Source organism: Hyla sarda, chromosome 9 (assembly GCF_029499605.1).
Source record: "Hyla sarda isolate aHylSar1 chromosome 9, aHylSar1.hap1, whole genome shotgun sequence".
In the NCBI taxonomy this organism is placed as follows: domain Eukaryota; kingdom Metazoa; phylum Chordata; class Amphibia; order Anura; family Hylidae; genus Hyla; species Hyla sarda.
In genome coordinates this window covers 66,418,648-66,439,066 of record NC_079197.1, presented here as the reverse complement: position 1 = coordinate 66,439,066, position 20,419 = coordinate 66,418,648, and the positions used below count along the sequence as shown (strand labels likewise).

At 45.7% G+C, this 20,419-nt stretch overlaps 1 protein-coding gene across 1 annotated transcript in view; it reads left to right on the top strand.

The window, feature by feature from the left end:
* The first annotated feature begins 695 nt into the window (after positions 1-695).
* Positions 696-20,419, top strand: part of TMEM35A (transmembrane protein 35A) — a 44,764-nt gene continuing 25,040 nt past the window's right edge. Inside the window, exon 1 of the mRNA XM_056540602.1 lies at positions 696-914. Coding sequence (XP_056396577.1) covers positions 795-914 — 120 coding nt within the window. The 5' untranslated portion in view covers positions 696-794. The remainder of the gene's footprint in view (positions 915-20,419) is intronic.

Sequence of the window (20,419 nt, the reverse complement as noted above, 5' to 3'; positions counted from 1 at the left end):
GGCGGGGACCTGTGGCTAATAGCGCGCGGCAATGATCGCGGTGCTGCGCACTATTAACCCTTTATACGCAGTGTTCAAAGTTCAACGCCGCGTCTAAAGTGAAAGTAAATCACTACCGGTTAGCTCAGGGGGCTGTTTGGGATGTCAGCGGCGAAAACGCCTCTGGGACACGAGGAGGGTCTCCTACTTTGCCTCCTAGTTTCCGATCGCCGAATGACATCTCAGGCACTGAGCAGTCATTCGGTGATCAGACACTAGGAGGCATTTCTGCTTCCCTGTATGAACACTGACACAGAAATGCACAGGGTTCATATGGTACTGCTCATGTCAGCGTTCATTGTACAGGACATAGAAATGCATAGGGTTCATGCAGCGATGTTCAAGGTCTGTACAAACCCCATGCATTTCTATGTTCTCTTTATGGGGCTAATGAACACCCCATGAAAAAACAGAAACCAGCCCATGCAGTTCGTCCTCCCCCTTGCAGCCTGAGGAAACCTGCGTTATACACAGCACACTTATAGAAATCATCCCCAGCCCATGCATATTGTTCCCCCCTTAACACATAGAGATTATACATCCCCAGTTCGTGCACTTTGTCCTCCTCCCATTCAGAGCTCACAGGCAGAACTCAGGGAAGGGATAAGGGAGGGGGCGTGTACCTTCTCTCTCCTCTCCACCTGCTCTGCCCTCCCCCCAGGCTCTAGCTTCGGAAATCTTCGGAGAGCTGAGGGGAGGAGCAGAAGCAGGATTGTACGGGAAGCAAATTTGCCCCTCACAGCGGCCGTGCTGCGATGGCGTCTCCGCGGACCGTTACAATTGTCTCCCTGTCTGTGGCTCTCGGTCTATTCTTCGTTTTTATGGGAACAATAAAGCTGTCTCCGAGACTGAGCAAGGACGCTTACAGCGAGATGGTAAGAAGGGAGGAGGGAAACGTGCGCGGCTGCAGGGTACCACGGTGATGCTGCTCCATTGCGCAGGGTCTATTGGGGTCCTTTCCTTGTTTTCTAGTAGGCTCATTCTCGAATGGGTCTCTAGGTCCCTGCACAGAACTCTCAGGTCCTCCATCTTCTGCAGCGTCAGCGCACATACGGTTCTAGAAGTCTCCATGTCAGGTTCATTCCTGCTGTAGTAACACAGATGACGCTGTGGCTGTGCTATCCCTGGGAGACAGAACTCAAAATGTTTTATGATGGAAGATGATCATGCAGGTCATTGGGGCTCCAGAATTATCAGCTGCTTCCTCTATGGTAAGGGGAGAAGGAGGCATAGTTGTAGTGCTGTAGGAATCATGGAGTATCACAGATGGCGATGCAACCACCACTGTCATTGTCCTTTGTTTTGCTGAGGATGGGGGGTTAGTTAACTCTTCAATGAACAATCAATCATTTGTTTGTTTGTTTTTGCCTCTGTGCAGAAGTATAACTAAAGTCCCATGGACCCCAAGGCAATTTTTGCTTGACCAATTGTACTTTGTAATGACCCCTCTTATTTTACCATAAAATGTACGGGGAGCCCCAAAAATTATTTTTTTAGTGAGGAAATGTAAATCAAAACCACAATTTTGCTAATTTTGGAGGGTATCATTCTCACACTGTACACGTTACGGTAAAAATGACCTTTTTTTTTTTATTCTGTGGGTCAATACAGTTAAAATGATATCAATATTTGCATTTCTATTTTACTGCTTTTAAAAAATATTACACTTTTTGTACAAAATCAGTGTGTTTAACCCCTTAAGGACTGATGACGTTCTCATACGTCTTCATTTCAGAGTCCTTAACCCCTTAAGGACCAAGGACCGGTAAGTCCTTGGTCCTGCTCCCGTGATATAACGCGGGGTTACACGGTAACCCCGCATCATATCATGGCGGGCCCGGCGTCATAGTGAAGCCGGGACCCGCCGCTAATAGCGCAGTGCCGATCGCGGCGCCGCGCGCTATTAACCCTTTAGCCGCGTGCTCAGAGCTGAGCCGCGCAGCTAAAACCGAAAGTGAAAGCTGCCGGTTAGCTCAGTGGGCTGTTCGGGATAGCCGCGGCGAAATCGCGGCATCCCGAACAGCTTACAGGACAGCGGGAGGGCCCCTACCTGCCCCCTCGCTGTCCGATCCCCGAATGACTGCTCAGTGCCTGAGATCCAGGCATGAGCAGTCATGCGGCAGAATCATCGATCACTGGTTTCCTATGAGAAACCAGTGATCAATGATAAAGATCAGTGTGTGCAGTGTTATAGGTCCCTATGGGAGCTATAACACTGCAAAAAAAAAGTGAGAAAAAAAAGTGAATGAATATTATTTAACCCCTCCCCTATTAAAAGTTTGAATCACCCCCCTTTTCCCATAAAAAAAAAAAACACAGTATAAATAAAAATAAACATATGTGGTATCACCGCGTGCGGAAATGTCCGAATTATAAAAATATATCATTAATTGAACCGCTCCGTCAATGGCTTGCGCGCAAAAAAATTCCAAAGTCCAAAATTGTGCATTTTTGGTCACTTTTTAAATCATTTAAAAATGAATAAAAAGCGATCAATAAGTCCTATCAATGCAAAAATGGTACCGTTAAAAACTTGAGATCACGGCGCAAAAAATGAGCCCTCATACCGCCCCATACACGGAAAAATAAAAAAGTTATAGGGGTCAGAAGATGACAATTTTAAACGTATTAATTTTCCTGCATGTAGTTATGCTTTTTTTTTCAGAAGTACGACAAAATCAAACCTATATATCATTTTAATCGTATGGACCTACAGAATAAAGATAAGGTGTCATTTTTACCGAAAAATGTACTACGTAGAAACGGAAGCCCCCAAAAGTTACAAAACGGCGTTTTTTTTTTCAATTTTGTCGCACAATGATTTTTGTTTCCGTTTCACCGTAGATTTTTGGGCAAAATGACTGACGTCATTACAAAGTAGAATTGGTGGTGCAAAAAATAAGCCATCATATGGATTTTTAGGTGCAAAATTGAAAGAGTTATGATTTTCTAAAGGCAAGGAGCAAAAAACGAAAATGCAAAAACGGAAAACCCCCCGGTCCTTAAGGGGTTAAGGACTCATGGCGTATGAGAAGGTCATGAGCTTTCCCGGCCCCCCGCAGCCAGCTGGAGCGGAGCCAGTGCCCGATGCCTGCTGAAATCGTTCAGCAGGCATCGCGGCATATCGCCCAGGGGGGGTCATGATGACCCCCCATGTCGGCGATGGCCGCAGATCGCTGTACAATTCAGCCCAGGGATCTGCGGCGGATTCCAGGTCAATCGGGTCTCCAGTGACCCGGAATTACTGGCTGAACAGCCATAGCCAGCAGGGGTGAGGTGGCACTGGTGCCACCTCACGATCGCCCTGATTCATCGGCCAGTTTACAGGCCGACCAATCAGGGCACCTGCTGCGGGTGTCACTCCCGCAACCCGTTCCGTCCCACTTCCGGAGGACGTGATCGGGTGCGGGAAGTTGACCCCGACAGCTGGGGACCCCGATCCCCGGCGAAAATGTTGGGATCGGGGCCCCAGGAGCGGCGGCGACGACGAGGGACTGACATGTGTGCGGCGGCATGGAGCAGCAGTTGGAGGTGAATGACAGCCTCCTGCTGTTGCTTAGCAACAGCTCCCAGCATGCAAAAAGGGCATGCTGGGAGCTGTAGTTATGCAACAGCAGGAGGCAGACCACCACAACTCCCAGCATTCCCTTATGGGCATGCTGGGACTTATAGTTTTGGAACAGCTGGAGGCACATTTTTTCTATGGAAAAGTGTACCTTCAGCTGTTGTATAACTACAACTCCCAGCTAAAGTGCATGCTGGGAGTTGTAGTGGTGCATCTGCTGGTTGCATAACTACAACTCCCAGCATGCCCGTTGGCTGTCGGTGACTGCTAAGAGTTGTAGTTTTGCAACAGCTAAAGGCACACTGGTTGCAAATCACTGAGTTTGTTACCAAACTCCGTGTTTCACAACCAGTGTGCCTCCAGCTGTTGCAAAACTACAATCCCCAGCCAAAGTAGTATGCCGCCAGCTGTTGCATAACTACAACTCCCAGCATGTACGGTCTATCAGTGCATGCTGGAAGTTGTAGTTTTGCAACAGCTGAAGGCACACTGGTTGCAAAACACTGAGTTTGTTACCAAACTCCGTGTTTCACAACCAGTGTGCCTCCAGCTGTTGCAAAATAAACAACTCCCAGCATGCACTGATAGACCGTACATGCTGGGAGTTGTAGTTTTGCAACAGCTGGATGTCCCGTCCCCCCCCCCAATGTGAACGTAGAGGGTACACTCACATGGGCGGAGGTTTACAGTAAGTATCCGGCTGCAAGTTTGAGCTGCGGCAAATTTTTTGCCGCAGCTCAAACTGCCAGCGAGAAACTACTGTGAACCCCCGCCCGTGCGACTGTACCCTAAAAACACTACACTAACACACAATAAAATAAAAAGTTAAAAACACTACATATACACATACCCCTACACAGCCCCCCTCCCCAATAAAAATGAAAAACGTCTGGTACGCCACTGTTTCCAAAACGGAGCCTCCAGCTGTTGCAAAACAACTAATCCCAGTATTGCCAGACAGACACTGACTGTCCAGGCATGCTGGGAATTTTACAACAGCTGGAGGCACCCTGTTTGGGAATCACTGGCGTAGAATACCCCTATGTCCACCCCTATGCAAGTCCCTAATTTAGGCCTCAAATGCGCATGGCGCTCTCAATTTGGAGCCCTGTCGTATTTCAAGGCAACAGTTTAGGGTCACATATGGGGTATCGCCGTACTCGGGAGAAATTGTGTTACAAATTTTGGGGGGTATTTTCTGCTATTACCCTTTTTAAAAATGTAAAAAAAAATGTTCTACATATGCAAAAGTCGTGAATCACCTGTGGGGTATTAAGGTTCACTTTACCCCTTGTTATGTTCCCCGAGGGGTCTAGTTTCCAAAATAGTATGCCATGTGTTTGTTTTTTTGCTGTCCTGGCACCATAGGGGCTTCCTAAATGCGGCATGCCCCCAGAGCAAAATTTGCTTCCAAAACGCCAAATGTGACTCCTTCTCTTCTTAGACCTGTAGTGCGCCAGCAGAGCACTTTTTCACCCCCATATGGGGTGTTTTCTGAATCGGGAGAAATTGGACTTCAAATTTTGGGGTGTATTTTCTGCTGTTACCCTTTTTAAAAATGTAAAATTTTTGGGAAACAAAACATTTTAGGTAAAAATTTTTTTTTTTTTTTTTTTTTTACATATGCAAAAGTCGTGAATCACCTGTGTTCACTTTACCCCTTGTTATGTTCCCCGAGGGGTCTAGTTTCAAAAATAGTATGCCATGTGTTTTTTTTTTTTTTTTTGCTGTTCTGGCACCATAGGGGCTTCCTAAAGGTGACATGCCCCCCAAAAACCATTTGTCGCTCCTTCCCTTCTGAGCCCTCTACTGCGCCCGCCGAACAATTAACATAGACATATGAGGTATGTGCTTACTCGAGAGAAATTTTCAAATACAAGTAAAAATTTTCTCCTTTTTACCCCTTGTAAAAATAAAAAAATTGGGTCTACAAGAACATGCGAATGTAAAAAATGAAGATTGTGAATTTTCTCCTTCACTTCGCTGCTATTCCTGTGAAACACCTAAAGGGTTAAAACACTTACTGAATGTCATTTTGAATACTTTGGGGGGTGCAGTTTTTATAATGGGGTCATTTATGGGGTATTTCTAATATGAAGGCCCTTCAAATCCACTTCAAAATTGAACTGGTCCCTGAAAAATAGGGAGTTTGAACATTTTGTGAAAAATTTGAAAATTGCTGCTGAACTTTGAAGCCCTCTGGTGTCTTCCAAAAGTAAAATCTCATCAATGTTATGATGCAAACATAAAGTAGACATATTGTATATGTGAACCCCAAAAAAATATATTTGGAATATCCATTTTCCTTACAAGCAGAGAGCTTCAAAGTTAGAAAAATGCAACATTTTCATTTTTTTCATCAAATTTGGGGATTTTTCACCAAGAAATGATGCAAGTTACCACAAAAATTTACCACTATGTTAAAGTAGAATATATCACGAAAAAACAATCTCGGAATCAGAATGATAACTAAAAGCATCCCAGAGTTATTAATGTTTAAAGTGACAGTGGTCAGAAGTCCTTAAGGGGTTAATATCGCCCTATTTTGAACACCTATAACTTTTTAATTTTTCTGTATACAGGCATGTATGAGGGCTCATTTTTTGTGCTATGATCTGTACTTTTTACCGTTACCACATTTGCGTATATGAAACTTTTAAATCCACTTTTTATTAAAAAAAAATTTTTTAATTAAACGGGCACGGTCATCAACTTTTTTATATGTTGGAGTACATATGTACTACAACATATCTAATATATTTTCATAATATTGTTTGTTTATTAAAATGTTTTAATTTACGTTTGAAAACCGGCCAGTAGGGGTCTTCCTCCTAGTGGCCGACTGCAGGCTGGTGTGACGTCATGCCTGAATTCGGACTGATGCCGGCCAGGTAATGGGTCCGAATTCATTCAGCCTGCGCTCGCTTCCCTGCCTGTCATTAAAGGGGTACTCCGGTGAAAACCTTTTTTTCTGTTAAATCAAATGGTGGCAGAAAGTTACACATATTTGTAAATTACTTCTATTAAAAAATCTTAATCCTTCCAGTACTTATTAGCTGCTGAATGCTACAGAGGAAATTCCTTTCTTTTTGGAACACTGATGACATCACGAGCACAGTGCTCTCTGCTGACATCCCTGTCCATTTTAGCAACCGTTCATAGCAGATGTATGCTAAGGGCAGCATGGTGGCTCAGTGGTTAGCACTGCTGCCTTGCAGCGCTGGGGACTTGGGTTCAAATCCCACTAAGGACAACGATAAATAAAGTGTTATTATTATTATAATAACGTCAGCAGAGAGAACTGTGCTCGTGATGTCATCAGAGAGCATTCCAAAAAGAAAATAATTTCCTCTGTAGTATTCAGCAGCTAATAAGTACAGGAAGGATTAAGATTTTTTAATAGAAGTAATTTACAAATATGTTTAACTTTCTGCCACCAGTTGATTTAAAAGAAAAAAGGTTTTCACCGGAGTACCCCTTTAAGACAGGCGGGAGTGAGTGCATTGGCTCCCTGGCCTTAGACGCCAGCCCCTCCTCCCGAACAATGTCACTGCTGTCGTTGCCCCTGCACGCCGCTGTTGCTGCTGGACTCTGCAGTTTGTTTGTATGTATGTTAAGGGGAGTGCGGGAATTGGGGTTTCAACACGGGGGTTTTAACACCGGGGGTGGTGGTGGTGGGGGGGGGACGGGACGGGGTAGCGCCCTGCCGATGGCCTTAACTTACCTTAGTTCATCTACACAGGGTGCCTCCAGCTGTTACACCACTACAACTCCCAGCATGCCCTGACAGCCAATAGATGTCAGGGCAAGCTGGGAGTTGTAGTGGTGAAACAGCTGGAGGCCTGCTGGGGAATTCTTCCTGGTAGTGAGCACACTACCAGGCAGACAAAAAGACCTTTTTAATATCGTAAAAAAAAAAAAAATAAAAGCAGGGAGGGGGTTAGGGATAGATGGGCAATAGGCAGGGACAGAAAAAAAAATATATAGGATGGTGGGAGCTACTCTTTTAAATGTGACAAAGCAGCAGTTTTGGGAAAAAAATTTTTTTACGTTTACGTTGCTCACTGTATGGGATCATTAAAATTATATTTTGATAGTTTGGACATTGGTGCTTTTTGGGGGTAAAATGGGAGGAAAAGGGGCAATTGACTTTTTTTAAAACTTCTTTATTTATTTATTTATTTTATGTCCCCATAGGGCATAGCACTGATCACTGTTATCTGCGATCTTCTGCTCGATCTCAGACCAGAGCAGAAGACCCCTTTACACGGCCGGAGGCAGGTGAGGGACCTCCAGCCGCCATTTTAGATGATCGTATTCCCAATGCATTGGATCCATTTAAACATGCGCATTGCCGCAGATGCCATGATCTGTATTGATCATGGCATTTGAGGGGTTAATGGCAGACTTCAGCCGGGACCTGCAGTGCATGACTTGAGCACCGCTCCGATGCTTGCGGTCTTGTACAGGTTTACAGGACGTAAACGTATTTCCTGGTGCATGAAGTACCTCCACACCAGGACGTACATTACGTCCGTGGTCGATAAGGGGTTAAATATGTTTTGCCGATATCCCACCAAGCAGTATATCTCATAAATTAACCACTTAATGGGGTACTGCAGCCAGAATTAACTTAGTAGCATTCATTTCAATGGAGTGCATGCTGTCTACAGGTGGACAACACACGCTTCTGACTGAGTGGGATGGTGCCCCGTTCAGGAGATCACCGGTCTCCCCAGCAGTGGGACCCCTCGCAATCAGCTACTTTTTCCCTATAATGTTCATAGGGGATAACTTAATTATGGCTGCAGTACCCCTTTAAGAACCCAGACGATTTAGAAGACGCAGCTCATTTTAATTTTTTTTAAAATTTTTTTTTTAATCCTTTCCTTTTAACCCCTTGGGGACTCATGGTTTTTCTGTTTTTGCACTTTAGTTTTTTCCTACTCACCTTTTAAAAATCATAACCCTTTCCATTTTGCGCCTAAAAATCCATATGATGGCTTATTTTTTGCGCCACCAATTCTACTTTATAATGCCATCAGTCATTTTATCCAAAATCTGAAGTTCTGAAGTTTTTAGCTGTACCATTTTTGCATTGATCGGACTTTTTTGAAAATTTTTTTTCATGATATAAAAAGTGACCAAAAATATGCTATTTTGGACTTTTGAATTTTTTTGTGTCTATGCCATTGACCGTGCAGTTTAATTAACAATATATTTTTATAGTTCGGACATTTACGCACATGGCGATACCACATTTTAATTTTTTTTATAATGGTAACATATTTTTTATATGAAATTTGGGAAGAGGGGAGGGGGGTGATTTAAACTTTTAATAAGGAAGGGGTTATTGTGTGTTTTTAACCTCTTAATGACTCAGGGCGTACCTGTTCGCCCTGAGCCCGGTCCCTGTGTGAAAAACGGAGTCACACTGTGACCCCGCATCACACCGGGTCGGTCCCGGCTGCTAATCATAGCCAGGACCCTGGGCTAACGGCGTGCGGCATCGATCGTTGTGCCGCACGCTGATAACCCTTCAACTATGATCGCCGCGTCTGAAAACGAAAGTAAGCGCTTCCCGGAAGCTCAGTCGGGCTGATCGGGACATCGCGATAAAATCGCGATGTTCCAATCAGCTGGGATGCAGGCGGAGGTCTCCTTACCTCTCTCCGTGGCGTCCGATCGTCGATTGATTGCTCCAAGCCTGAGCTACAGGCTTGAGCAATCGAGCCCCTATCTGACTGATCCGTGCAAAGCTATGGCTTTGCAGGGATCAGCATATTAGATCAGTGTGTGCAGTGCTATAGCTCCCCATGGGAGCTATAGCACTGCAAAAAAAAAAAAAAAAAAAAAAAAAAAGTTAACAAAGGTCATTTAACCCCTTCCCTAATAAAAGTTTGAATCACCCCCCTTTTCCCATAAAAAAAACTGTGTACCGTATATACTCGAGTATAAGCCGAGTTTTTCAGCACGATTTTTCGTGCTGAAAACACCCCCCTCGGCTTATACTCCAGTGAACTCTCCACCCGCAGTGGTCTTCAACCTGCGGACCTCCAGAGGTTTCAAAACTTCAACTCCCAGCAAGCCCGGGCAGCCATCGGCTGTCCGGGCTTGCTGGGAGTTGTAGTTTTGAAACCTCCAGAGGTCCGCAGGTTGAAGACCACTGCGGCCTTCAACATCATCCAGCCCCCTCTCACCCCCCTTTAGTTCTGTACAGTACTCACCTCCGCTCGGCGCTGGTCCGGTGCTGCAGGGCTGTCCGGTGAGTAGGTCGTCCGGTGGGATAGTGGTTCCGGGCTGCTATCTTCACCGGGGAGGCCTCTTCTAAGCGCTTCGGGCCCGGCCCCAGAATAGTCACGTTGCCTTGACAATGACGCAGAGGTACGTTCATTGCCAACGTACTTCTGCGTCATTGTCAAGGCAACGCCTCTATTCCTGGCCGGAAGCGCGGAGAAGAGGCGCCCCCGGTGAAGATAGCAGCCCGGAACCACTATCCCACCGTACCACCTCCTCTCCGGACAGCCCTGCAGCACCGGACCAGCGCCGAGCAGAGGTGAGTACTGTACAGAACTAAAGGGGGGTGAGAGGGGGCTGGATGATGTCGAAGGCCGCAGTGGTCTTCAACCTGCGGACCTCCGGAGGTTTCAAAACTACAACTCCCAGCAAGCCCGGACAGCCGATGGCTGCCCGGGCTTGCTGGGAGTTGTAGTTTTGAAACCTCTGGAGGTCCGCAGGTTGAAGACCACTGAGGGCGGATGATGAGAAGAGGATGATGAAGGGGGTGTGTGGGATGATAAGAGGATGATGAAGGGGGGGTGTGGGATGATGAAGGGGGGTGGGGATGATGACAAGGGGATGATGAAGGGGGGTGGGGATGATGACAGGTGATGATGATGAGGGTCTGGATGATGACAGGCGGTGATGATGATGAGGATGTTAATGACTGGTCTGGATGATGACAGGGGGGGGATGATGTATTTCCCACCCTAGGCTTATACTCGAGTCGATAATTTTCCTGGGATTTTGGGTTGAAATTAGGGGTCTCGGCTTATACTCGGGTCGGCTTATACTCGAGTATATACGGTAAATAAAAATAAACATATGTGGTATCGCCGCGTGTGAAAATGTCCAAACTATAAAAATATATCGTTAATTAAATCGCACGGTCAATGGCGTGCGCGCAAAAAAATTCCAAAGTCCAAAATAGTGTATTTTTGGTCACTTTTTATATCATGAAAAAATGAATAAAAAGCGATCAAAAAGTCTGATCAATACAAAAATGGTACCGATAAAAACTTCAGAACATGGCGCAAAAAATTAGTCCGCATACCGGCCCATACGCGGAAAAATAAAAAAGTTATAGGGGTTAGAAGATGAGAATTTTTAACATATAAGTTTTCCTGCATGTAGTTATGATCTTTTTTCCGAAGTACGACAATATCCAACCTATATAAGTAGGGTATCATTTTAACCGTATGGACCTACAGAATAAAGATAAGGTGTAATTTTTACCGAAAAATGCACTGCGTAGAAACGGAAGCCCCCAAAAGTTACAAAATGAAATTTTTTTTTCAATTTTGTCGCACAATGATTTTTTTTTCGTTTCGCCGTGGATTTTTTGGTAAAATGACTAATGTCATCATATGGATTTTTAGGTGCAAAATTTAAAGTGTTATGATTTTTAGAAGGTGATGAGGAAAAAATGAAAATGCAAAAATGTAAAAATGCTCTGTCCTTAAGGGGTTAAACTTAAACTTTTTTTTTTTCTTACACTTTTAGTCAATAGATTCCTCATACAGATCAATGTGGTTTCATAGAACCACATTAATCTGTGTGCTCTGTGCTCGATTGATAAAGCCTGGTCCTGCCAGAAGCCAGCATGGGAGGAGAGGTAAGCCATCCGGCTACCTCAGAAGTGGATCGCCCATCCCCCTAGAAGACCCCCCAAACCCCCCCTGCAATTGCGCTGCGAGGGAGGGTGATACACCCCACTGTCCCTTTGACAGCGGCGATCTAAAGGGTTAATAGCTCGCCGCGGCAATCGCCGCATGTCGGCAATTAACTACAGGAATCAGCTGGGGGCTGACCGGTATGATGCGGGCTCAAGTCAGGAGCCTGTGTCATACAACGGTTGCCGTCTCAGGACGAACCAGCTCGTCCTTAGTCGGCAAGCGGTTAATTAACTATATATTTTTATAGTTCGGACATTTATGCACGCTGCGATACCACATATGTTTATATTTATTTACATGTTTTTTTGTTTTTTTTTAAATGGGGGGAAAAGGGGGGGATTTGAACTTTTATTAGGGAAGGGGTTAAATAAAATAAAAATTCACACTTAATTTTTGCAATGTTATAGCCCCCATAGGGGACTATAACATGCAGTACAGCGTGGACCATTTATTATGGATACACCTTAATAAAATGGGAATGGTTGGTGATATTAACTTCCTGATTGTGGCACATTAGTATATGTGAGTGGGGAAACTTTTCAAGATGGGTGGTGACCATGGTGGCCATTTTGAATCCAACTTTTGTTTTTTCAATAGGGAGAGGGTCATGTGACACATCAAACTTTTTGGGAATTTCAGAAAAAATACAATGATGTGCTTAGTTTTAACGTAACTTTATTCTTTCATGAGTTATTTACAAGTTTCTGACCACTTATAAAATGTGTTCAATGTGCTGCCCATAGAAATGCTAGCACAGGCTTCCAGTATCCGTAGTTTCAGGTGCTGCACATCTCGTATCTTCACAGCATAGACAATTGCCTTCAGATGACCCCAAAAACAAAAGTCTAAGGGGGTCAGATCGGGAGACCTTTGGGGCCATTCAACTGGTCCACAATGACCAATCCACTTTCCAGGAAACTGTTCATCTAGGAATGCTTGGATCTGACACCCATAATGTGGTGGTGCACCATCTTGCTGGAAAAACTCAGGGAACATGCCAGCTTCAGTGCATAAAGAGGGAAACACATCATCATGTAGCAATTTCGCATATCCAGTGGCCTTGAGGTTTCCATTGATGAAGAATGGCCCCACTATCTTTGTACCCCATATACCACACCATACCATCAATTTTTGTGTTCCAGTAGTCTTGGAGGGATCTATCCAATGTGGGTTAGAGTCAGACCAATAGCGGTGGTTTTGTTTAACTTCACCATTCACACTAAAGTTTGCCTCATCACTGAACAAAATCTTCTGCATAAACTGAGGGTCCTGTTCCAATTTTTGTTTTGCCCATTCTGCAGCACCTGAAACTACCGATACTGGAAGCCTGTGCTAGTGCTAGAATTTCTCCTGCGGTGTTGCTATCAGTGTGTGAATAGTGGGAGAAGAGGGTTGCATTGACAATCAAACACAATGGGCAGCAAATTGAACACATTTTATAAGTGGTCAGAAACTTGTAAATATCTCATGAAAGAATAAAGTTACGTTAAAACCAAGCACATCATAATTTTTCTTGTGAAATTCCCAATAAGTTGGATGTGTCACACGACCCTCTTCTTATTGAAAAAACAAAAGTTGGATTCAAAATGGCCGACTTAAAAATGGCCACCATGCTCACTACCCATCTTGAAAAGTTTCCCCCCTCACATATACTAATGTGCCACAAACAGGAAGTAAATATCACCAACCATTCCCATTTTATTAAGGTGTAGCCATATTAGGGATCGACCGATTATAGGTTTGGCTGATAATCACGATTTTGGTCATGATCGGTATGGGCAATTACCTTGCCAATAATGCCCCACACCGCACCCCCACCACACCGCCGCTGCCCCATTGCTTCCCCCATCCCCGGTTTTATAATTACCTGTTCCCGGGGTCCACGCTACTTGTGGCTCCTGCGGTGTCCTGCGCTGTCCTGCGTTACGCTGTGCAATGACGAGTGACGTCCTCAACACGACGTCACCGTCAGTACGCACAGTGACAGCTCAGGACGGGAGCCAGAAGAAGCGCGGGCCCCGGGAACAGGTAATTATAAATCCGGGGATTGGGGAGGCAATGGGGCAGCGACAGTGGTTAAACTGAGGACCGGCAGGGGGAGAGAAGCGGGTGGCAGCGGCGGTCTCTGGCCCCGAAAAAGCCGCTGCAGTTCATTGATTTAAAGCGCCCGCTTTAAATCATTGATCTGCAGCAGCTTCTGTAGGGCGGGTGGGGTGGGGGTGGGGGGGTAGAGTGATGAAATAGCCGATAACTTATACCGATATAAGTTATCGGCTATCGGCCAGAAAGTCCACAGCTTATCGTTATCGGCCCTAAAAGATCAATATCGGTCGATCCCTAATCCATGTAAATGGCCCACCCTGTACATTGATTGCCAGCACTGTTCAATGCTGTGCCTTAGCATTGCGTTGATCAGTGTTATCGGCGGTCGATTGCTCAAGCCTGGATCTCAGGCTTGGAGCAATCAACCGCCGATCGGATGCGCCGGAGGCAGGTAAGGGACCCTCCTTCTGCATCCTAGCTGATTGGGACACTGTGGTTTCACTGTCGATCGACTGAGCTGCCGGGAATGCTCTTTTTCTACATTTTAGATGCGGCGATAAACTTTGATCACCGCGTCTAAATGGTTAATAGCATGCGCCACTGAGATCGGTGATGTGCGCAATTAGCCCCAGGTCCCGGCTACTGTTAGCTGCCGGGACCAACTAATACGACGCGGGATCATCGCGTGACCCCACATTATATCGCGGGAGCAGGACGTACAGGTACGCCCTGCGTCCCCAAGAGGTTAACTCCTTAAAGGGGTACTCAAATCAGCTGGTACAAGGATGTTAAACAGATTTGTAAATTACTTCTATTAAAAAAATCTTCCAGTACCTAGCAGCTGCTGTATACTAGAATTAAAGTTGTGTAGTTATTTTCAGTCTGAACACAGTGCTCTCTGCTGCCACCTCTTTCCATGGAACTGTCTGGAGTAGGAGCAAATCCCCATAGCAAACCTTTCTTGCTCGGGACAGTTCCTGACACTGACAGAGGTGTCAGCAGAGAGCACTGCTGTATGCTCCAGAGGTAGTTCTTTTCTGTCTGACAACAGTGCTCTCTGCTGACACCTCGGTCTGTGTCAGGAACTGCCCAGAGCAAGAAAGGTTTGCTTTGGGGATTTGCTTCTACTCCAGACAGTTCCATGGAAAGAGGTGGCAGCAGAGAGCACTGTGGTCAGACAGAAAAGAACTACTCAACTTCCTCTGGAGCATACAGCAGCTAAGTACTTGAAGGTTTAAGATTTTTAAATATAAGTAATTTACAGATCTGTATAACTTTCTGACACCAGTTGATTTGAAAAAAATAGTTTTCCTCTGGAGTATCCCTTTAACCCCTTAAGGACACAGGTCGTATCCATACGCCCCCATTTCCAAGTCCTTAAGGACGCCCTGCCGGAGGGGAGCCGGTGCCTGATGCCTGCTGAAATCGTTCAGCAGGCATCCCAGCATATCGCCCAGGGGGGTCATGATGACCCCCATGTCGGCGATCGCAGCGCATCGCTCGTCAATTCAGACGAGCGATGTGCTGCGATTCCGTTCCCCGCCGCTCTCTGAGCGGGGATCGGAGCCGGATGTCTGCTGATTTCAATCAGCAGACATCCTCCTATACCGGCGATCGCTGCAGGACGCCGGTAACTACTTACCGGCATTCTGCAGCGGTTCCGGGTCATCAGGGTCACGTGTGACCCTGTGACCCGGATGTAGATGGTGACTGGTGGTGTAGTATACACCACCAATCACCATCCGTACTGTACTGGGGGCTGGCATTGTGGCCACCCCCCCTCAGTACAGTTGTGATTGGGTGGCCAAAGTGGCCACACCAATCACAATGTAATGGGAGGGGATGGTGGTGGCTAGGAGCATGTTGCTGCGTTTTGCCAGCCATTCCACAGATATCTGGCGAGCAGGATGGAGCCCCGTGCTGCCCACCATCCCCTCAGTTGAAAAAAGTGCCCCTTGCCCCCTTTCTGTGGCCCCTTGGCACAGAAATCACCCAGGGTTAGCTTTAGATTAGATAGGGACAGGTTAGGGTTAAAAAATTTTTTTTTTTTTTCAGCGTACCTCAGTGGGTGTCCGTGGGTCCGTAGCACCTTTAGCTGCGTGACCCCGGCCCTGCTGGGTTGCTGCGGTCTGCCGCCAGCGTTTTTTTTTTTGTCGCAGATCTTTTTTTTTTTTTTCCTAAGCGTGTGTGCGGACCCTCTTAGTTATAAAAGAGCGGTCCACCACAGTTTGTTAAAGCCCACCCGCCGCTGATCAGTCCCGTAGTACTGATCAGCGTTTTTTTTTGTGCTGCCGGCGCTTTTTTCGCGTTTTCTAGCCTTTTTTTGCACCCATAGGCGGTCCGTGCCACCAGTAGCAGGAGTGGACGGACCGTACCTGTGTGTGCAGCCTGTCCCACCGCTGTCAGTGATTTATCACTGATCACCGTTTTTTTTTGGGTTCGGGTGGGTGCATTTTTTTTCGGGGTAAAGCGTTTTTTTTATTTTATTTTTCGGGTTTTTTGTGTGGGGGTCTGTGAACAAGCCACCAGTTCACTGTTCTGAGTGGCCAGCCCCCCCCCCCCCCCCATGACTTCTGCGCCCCCTGCCGCCACAAGCGCTAATCAGTGCGCACACCACTGATTAGATAAACGCTTTTTTTTTGGCGCAGGGCTTTTTTGCGCTAGAAAGCCCCCTTTTTATTTTATATATTTTTTCTGTTAGGGCGGGTTAGTTTAGTTAGGTTAGGTTAGGGAGGGTTAGGGCGGGTTAGGGAGGCCCTTGACCCTGTGCCCCATACTAGTAGGAGTCCCCCTGGCGCTCATACTAGTGAAGCCCCCCAGCCAAGATCACTGGTACATCATATCGGAGATCTTGTCTGGACTCAGCCAGCGGACTACGAGCCCGTGATTCCTGAGTTTGTTGGCGACTCAGCAATCAAAATTAACATCGCCGGGTTCACTGAAAATGACTTTTTCGGTCATTTTTTCTGTGACGACTTTGTTAATTTTTTTCAGCTAGACCCTTTTGGGGCCTCGTGCTGCATATGGGTCTAGTTAAAAAACCCAGTGTCAGGCAATATTGGAGTGGGGACGTCCTTTACCAGACACCCCTCTACAGTATGGCCATGACACGCTCCCGGTTCGAGGCCATTCGGAGATGTTTGCATTATGCTGATAATGCGGCATGTCCCCCTTGAACTGATCCCGCATATGACCGCCTGTATAAAATCAGGCCGGTCATCAATCACTTCGGGGCCAGATTTTGGGAGGCCTATGTCCCGGGGCGGGAGGTCGCTATTGATGAGTCGCTCATCAGCTTCAAGGGGAGACTCAGTTTCTGGCAATACATCCCGACCAAGCGAGCGTGGTATGGTGTGAAGATGTATAAACTTTGCGAGAGTACCTCCGGGTACACTTGCAAGTTTATAGTGTATGAGGGACGAGATTCCCGTTTTGAACCCCCAGAATGTCCCCCCACTCTGGGTGTTAGCGGGAAAATCGTTTGGGGCCTTTTGCACCCATTGCTAGATAAAGGTTACCACCTTTACGTGGATAACTTTTATACTAGTATCCCTCTCTTCACATCCCTCGCCGCCAGATCCACGGTCACTTGTGGGACAGTCCGGAAGAATGAAAGAGGCCTTCCGCCCCATCCCCTACATGCTCCTATCCCCAGGGGTGAGTCCCATGCCTTTTCCCATGAGAACCTGTTGTTGGTCCGGTATAAGGACAAGAGGGATGTCCTTATGCTCACCACAATTCATGGGAATGGCAGCACCCCTGTCCCTGTGCGAGGTACCGCGGGACCGATCCTCAAGCCCGATTGTATTCTGGACTACAATCGGTATATGGGGGGAGTTGATCTTTCTGATCAAGTCCTCAAGCCATATTATGCCATGCGGAAAACACGTGTATGGTATAAAAAGGTTGCGGTCTACATGGTACAGGTTGCCATGTACAACTCTTTTATACTGTACAAGTACGCTGGCAACACAGGGACATACCTGGAGTTTCAAGAGGTAGTTCTAAGGGCCCTTATCTTTGCTGACCGCCAAAGAGCGGGTCAGAGCACCTCTGGAACTTCAGTGCTCCGGATCGTCCCGGCCAACACTTTCCTGGTGAGGTCCCCCACACTGGAAAGAAGGGACGATCTCAGAAAAAATGCAGAGTGTGTCACAAGAAGGGGATTCGGAAGGACACCACCACTCAGTGTGACACTTGCCCCGATCATCCGGGCCTCTGCATTAAAAACTGCTTCAGGGAGTATCACACTTCCATGGAGTACTACATTTTTAATCCTTTTCCCTGATTTTAATTCCCCAGAATTCGGCTCCAATGTACCAGTCCAGGGGACATTGTCTTCCAAATTTTATACCAAAATACCCCACCCCCAAAAAATCAAACCCAAAACCTCTTTCCCAATGCCCCTCATAATATCTTTGTCCCCCCAAAAATGGGTCATGGAATACAGAGTCAACAGCATTGGAGGTTTGCAGTTGCCTCAAATGCGCAACGCTCTCTCTCCCCACCTGAGCGGGTTGCGCATTTGAGGTAACAGAATAGGGACGGCCACACACATCCCCTTCCCAGAATGATGATTCAGAGTATAGGGTTTGGGGCAGGCATAATTTTTACTTTTGGCTGTACTCTGTGTCATCATTCTGGGAAAATAATTGGCATATCAGTTCTAAAATTGCAATTTTCTTCCCCCCATAGTACACTTCATCCATTCCTGGAAAATAAATGAAGGGAACACCCGTCGGTTCCAAATCTCCACTTCACCCTATATACCTTCCCTAGGGGGTGTACTGTTTGTAATAGGTTCACATGTGGGTGTTCCTTTCTTGTATTTTCCTCTGAATGTATGTAACTGTTAGGTCCGTAACAAACATCCGCCTCAAATGCGAAGAGTTCTCGCTGAGCTCTGTCGTATTTCCAGGCGACAATTCGGAGTCATATGTTAGTTGTTTCCAGAAAAATGAAGCAGAGCATAGGTTGAAAATTGCAATTTTCAAAAGCTACCCTTCATCTCTTCCTGGAAAATAAATTTAGGAAACACCCGTGCTTTCAAAATGTCCTCTTTACCCAGATACCCATTCCTCAGGGTGGGTACTTTCTGTAATGGTGTCACATGTGGGTGTTTCATTTTTGTATTTTCCTCGGAATGTATGTAACCGTCAGCTACTGATATGCCATAGGCCACAAATACAAAGTGACCTCTATGACTTCTGAGCCTTGTAGTGCGCCCGCCCAGCACGTTACCCCATATGTGGATGTATTTTTATAGTCAGGGGAAAAAGCCCTCCAAAATTTGTAACCCAATTCCTCATATTACCCCTTGTGAAAATGTAAATAATTGGGTAACCCCAGCATTTTAGTGTAAAAAAATCAAATTTTCCAATTTATGGCCCACTTTTCAAAAAACTTGTGAGGTGTTATTTCCCACTGTACCCCTTGTTACGTTCATTGAGGGGTGTAGTTTCTAAAATGGTGTCACATGTGGGTTTATTTTTGCTTTTGGGGGCTTTATAAATGCACATGACCCCCCGACTTCAATTTCAACAAAATTATCACTCCTTCTATTCTGAGCATTGCAGTGCGTCCACAGAGCAATTTACATCCACATATGGGGTATTTTTTTTTTCTCAGACAAAATTGTTCTACAAATTTTGGGGGCCTTTTGCCCTATTACCCAATGTGAAAATGAAACATTTGGGGGTAACACTATCAATATAGTGCAGAAAAATCAAATTTTTCACTTTTACGGCCCACTGTTCAAAAAACCTGTGAGGTGCAAGTACTCACTGTAACACTGTTACGTTCCCGGAGGGGTCTAGATTCCAAAATGTGATGCCATGTGTTTTTTTTTTTTTTTTTGCTGTCGTGGCACCATAGGGGCTTCCTAAATGCGGCATGCCCCCAGAGCAAAATTTCCTTCAAAAAAGCCAAATGTGACTCCTTCTCTTCTGAGACCTGTAGTGCGCCAGCAGAGCATTTTTCACCCCCATATGGGGTGTTTTCTGAATCGGGAGAAATTGGGCTTCACATTTTGGGGGGTATTTTCTGCTTTAACCCTTTGTAAAAATTTAAATTTTTTGGGAAACCAAGCATTTTAGGTAAAATATATATATATTTTTTTACATATGCAAAAGTCGTTAAACCCCTGTGGGGTATTAAGGTCCACTTTACCCCTTGTTACGTTCCCCAAGGGGTCTAGTTTCCAAAATGGTATGCCATGTGTTTTTTTTTTTGCTGTCCTGGCACCATAGGGGCTTCCTAAATGCGGCATGCCCCCAGAGCAAAATTTCCTTCAAAAAAGCCAAATGTGACTCCTTCTCTTCTGAGACCTGCAGTGCGCCAGCAGAGCACTTTTCACCCCCATATGGGGTGTTTTCTGAATCGGGAGAAATTGGGCTTCAAACTTTGGGGGTATTTTCTGCTTTAACCCTTTGTAAAAATTAAAAAATTTTGGGAAACCAAGCATTTTAGGTAAATTATTATTTTTTTTTTTACATATGCAAAAGTCGTGAAACCCCTGTGGGGTATTAAGGTTCACTTTACCCCTTGTTACGTTCCCCAAGGGGTCTAGTTTCCAAAATGGTATGCCATGTGGTTTTTTTTTTGCTGTCCTGGCACCATAGGGGCTTCCTAAATGCGGCATGCCCCCAGAGCAAAATTTCCTTTAAAAAAGCCAAATGTGACTCCTTCTCTTCTGAGACCTGTAGTGCGCCAGCAGAGCACTTTTCACCCCCATTTGGGGTGTTTTCTGAATCGGGAGAAATTGGGCTTCAAATTTTGGGGGGTATTTTCTGCTTTAACCCTTTGTAAAAAATGTAAA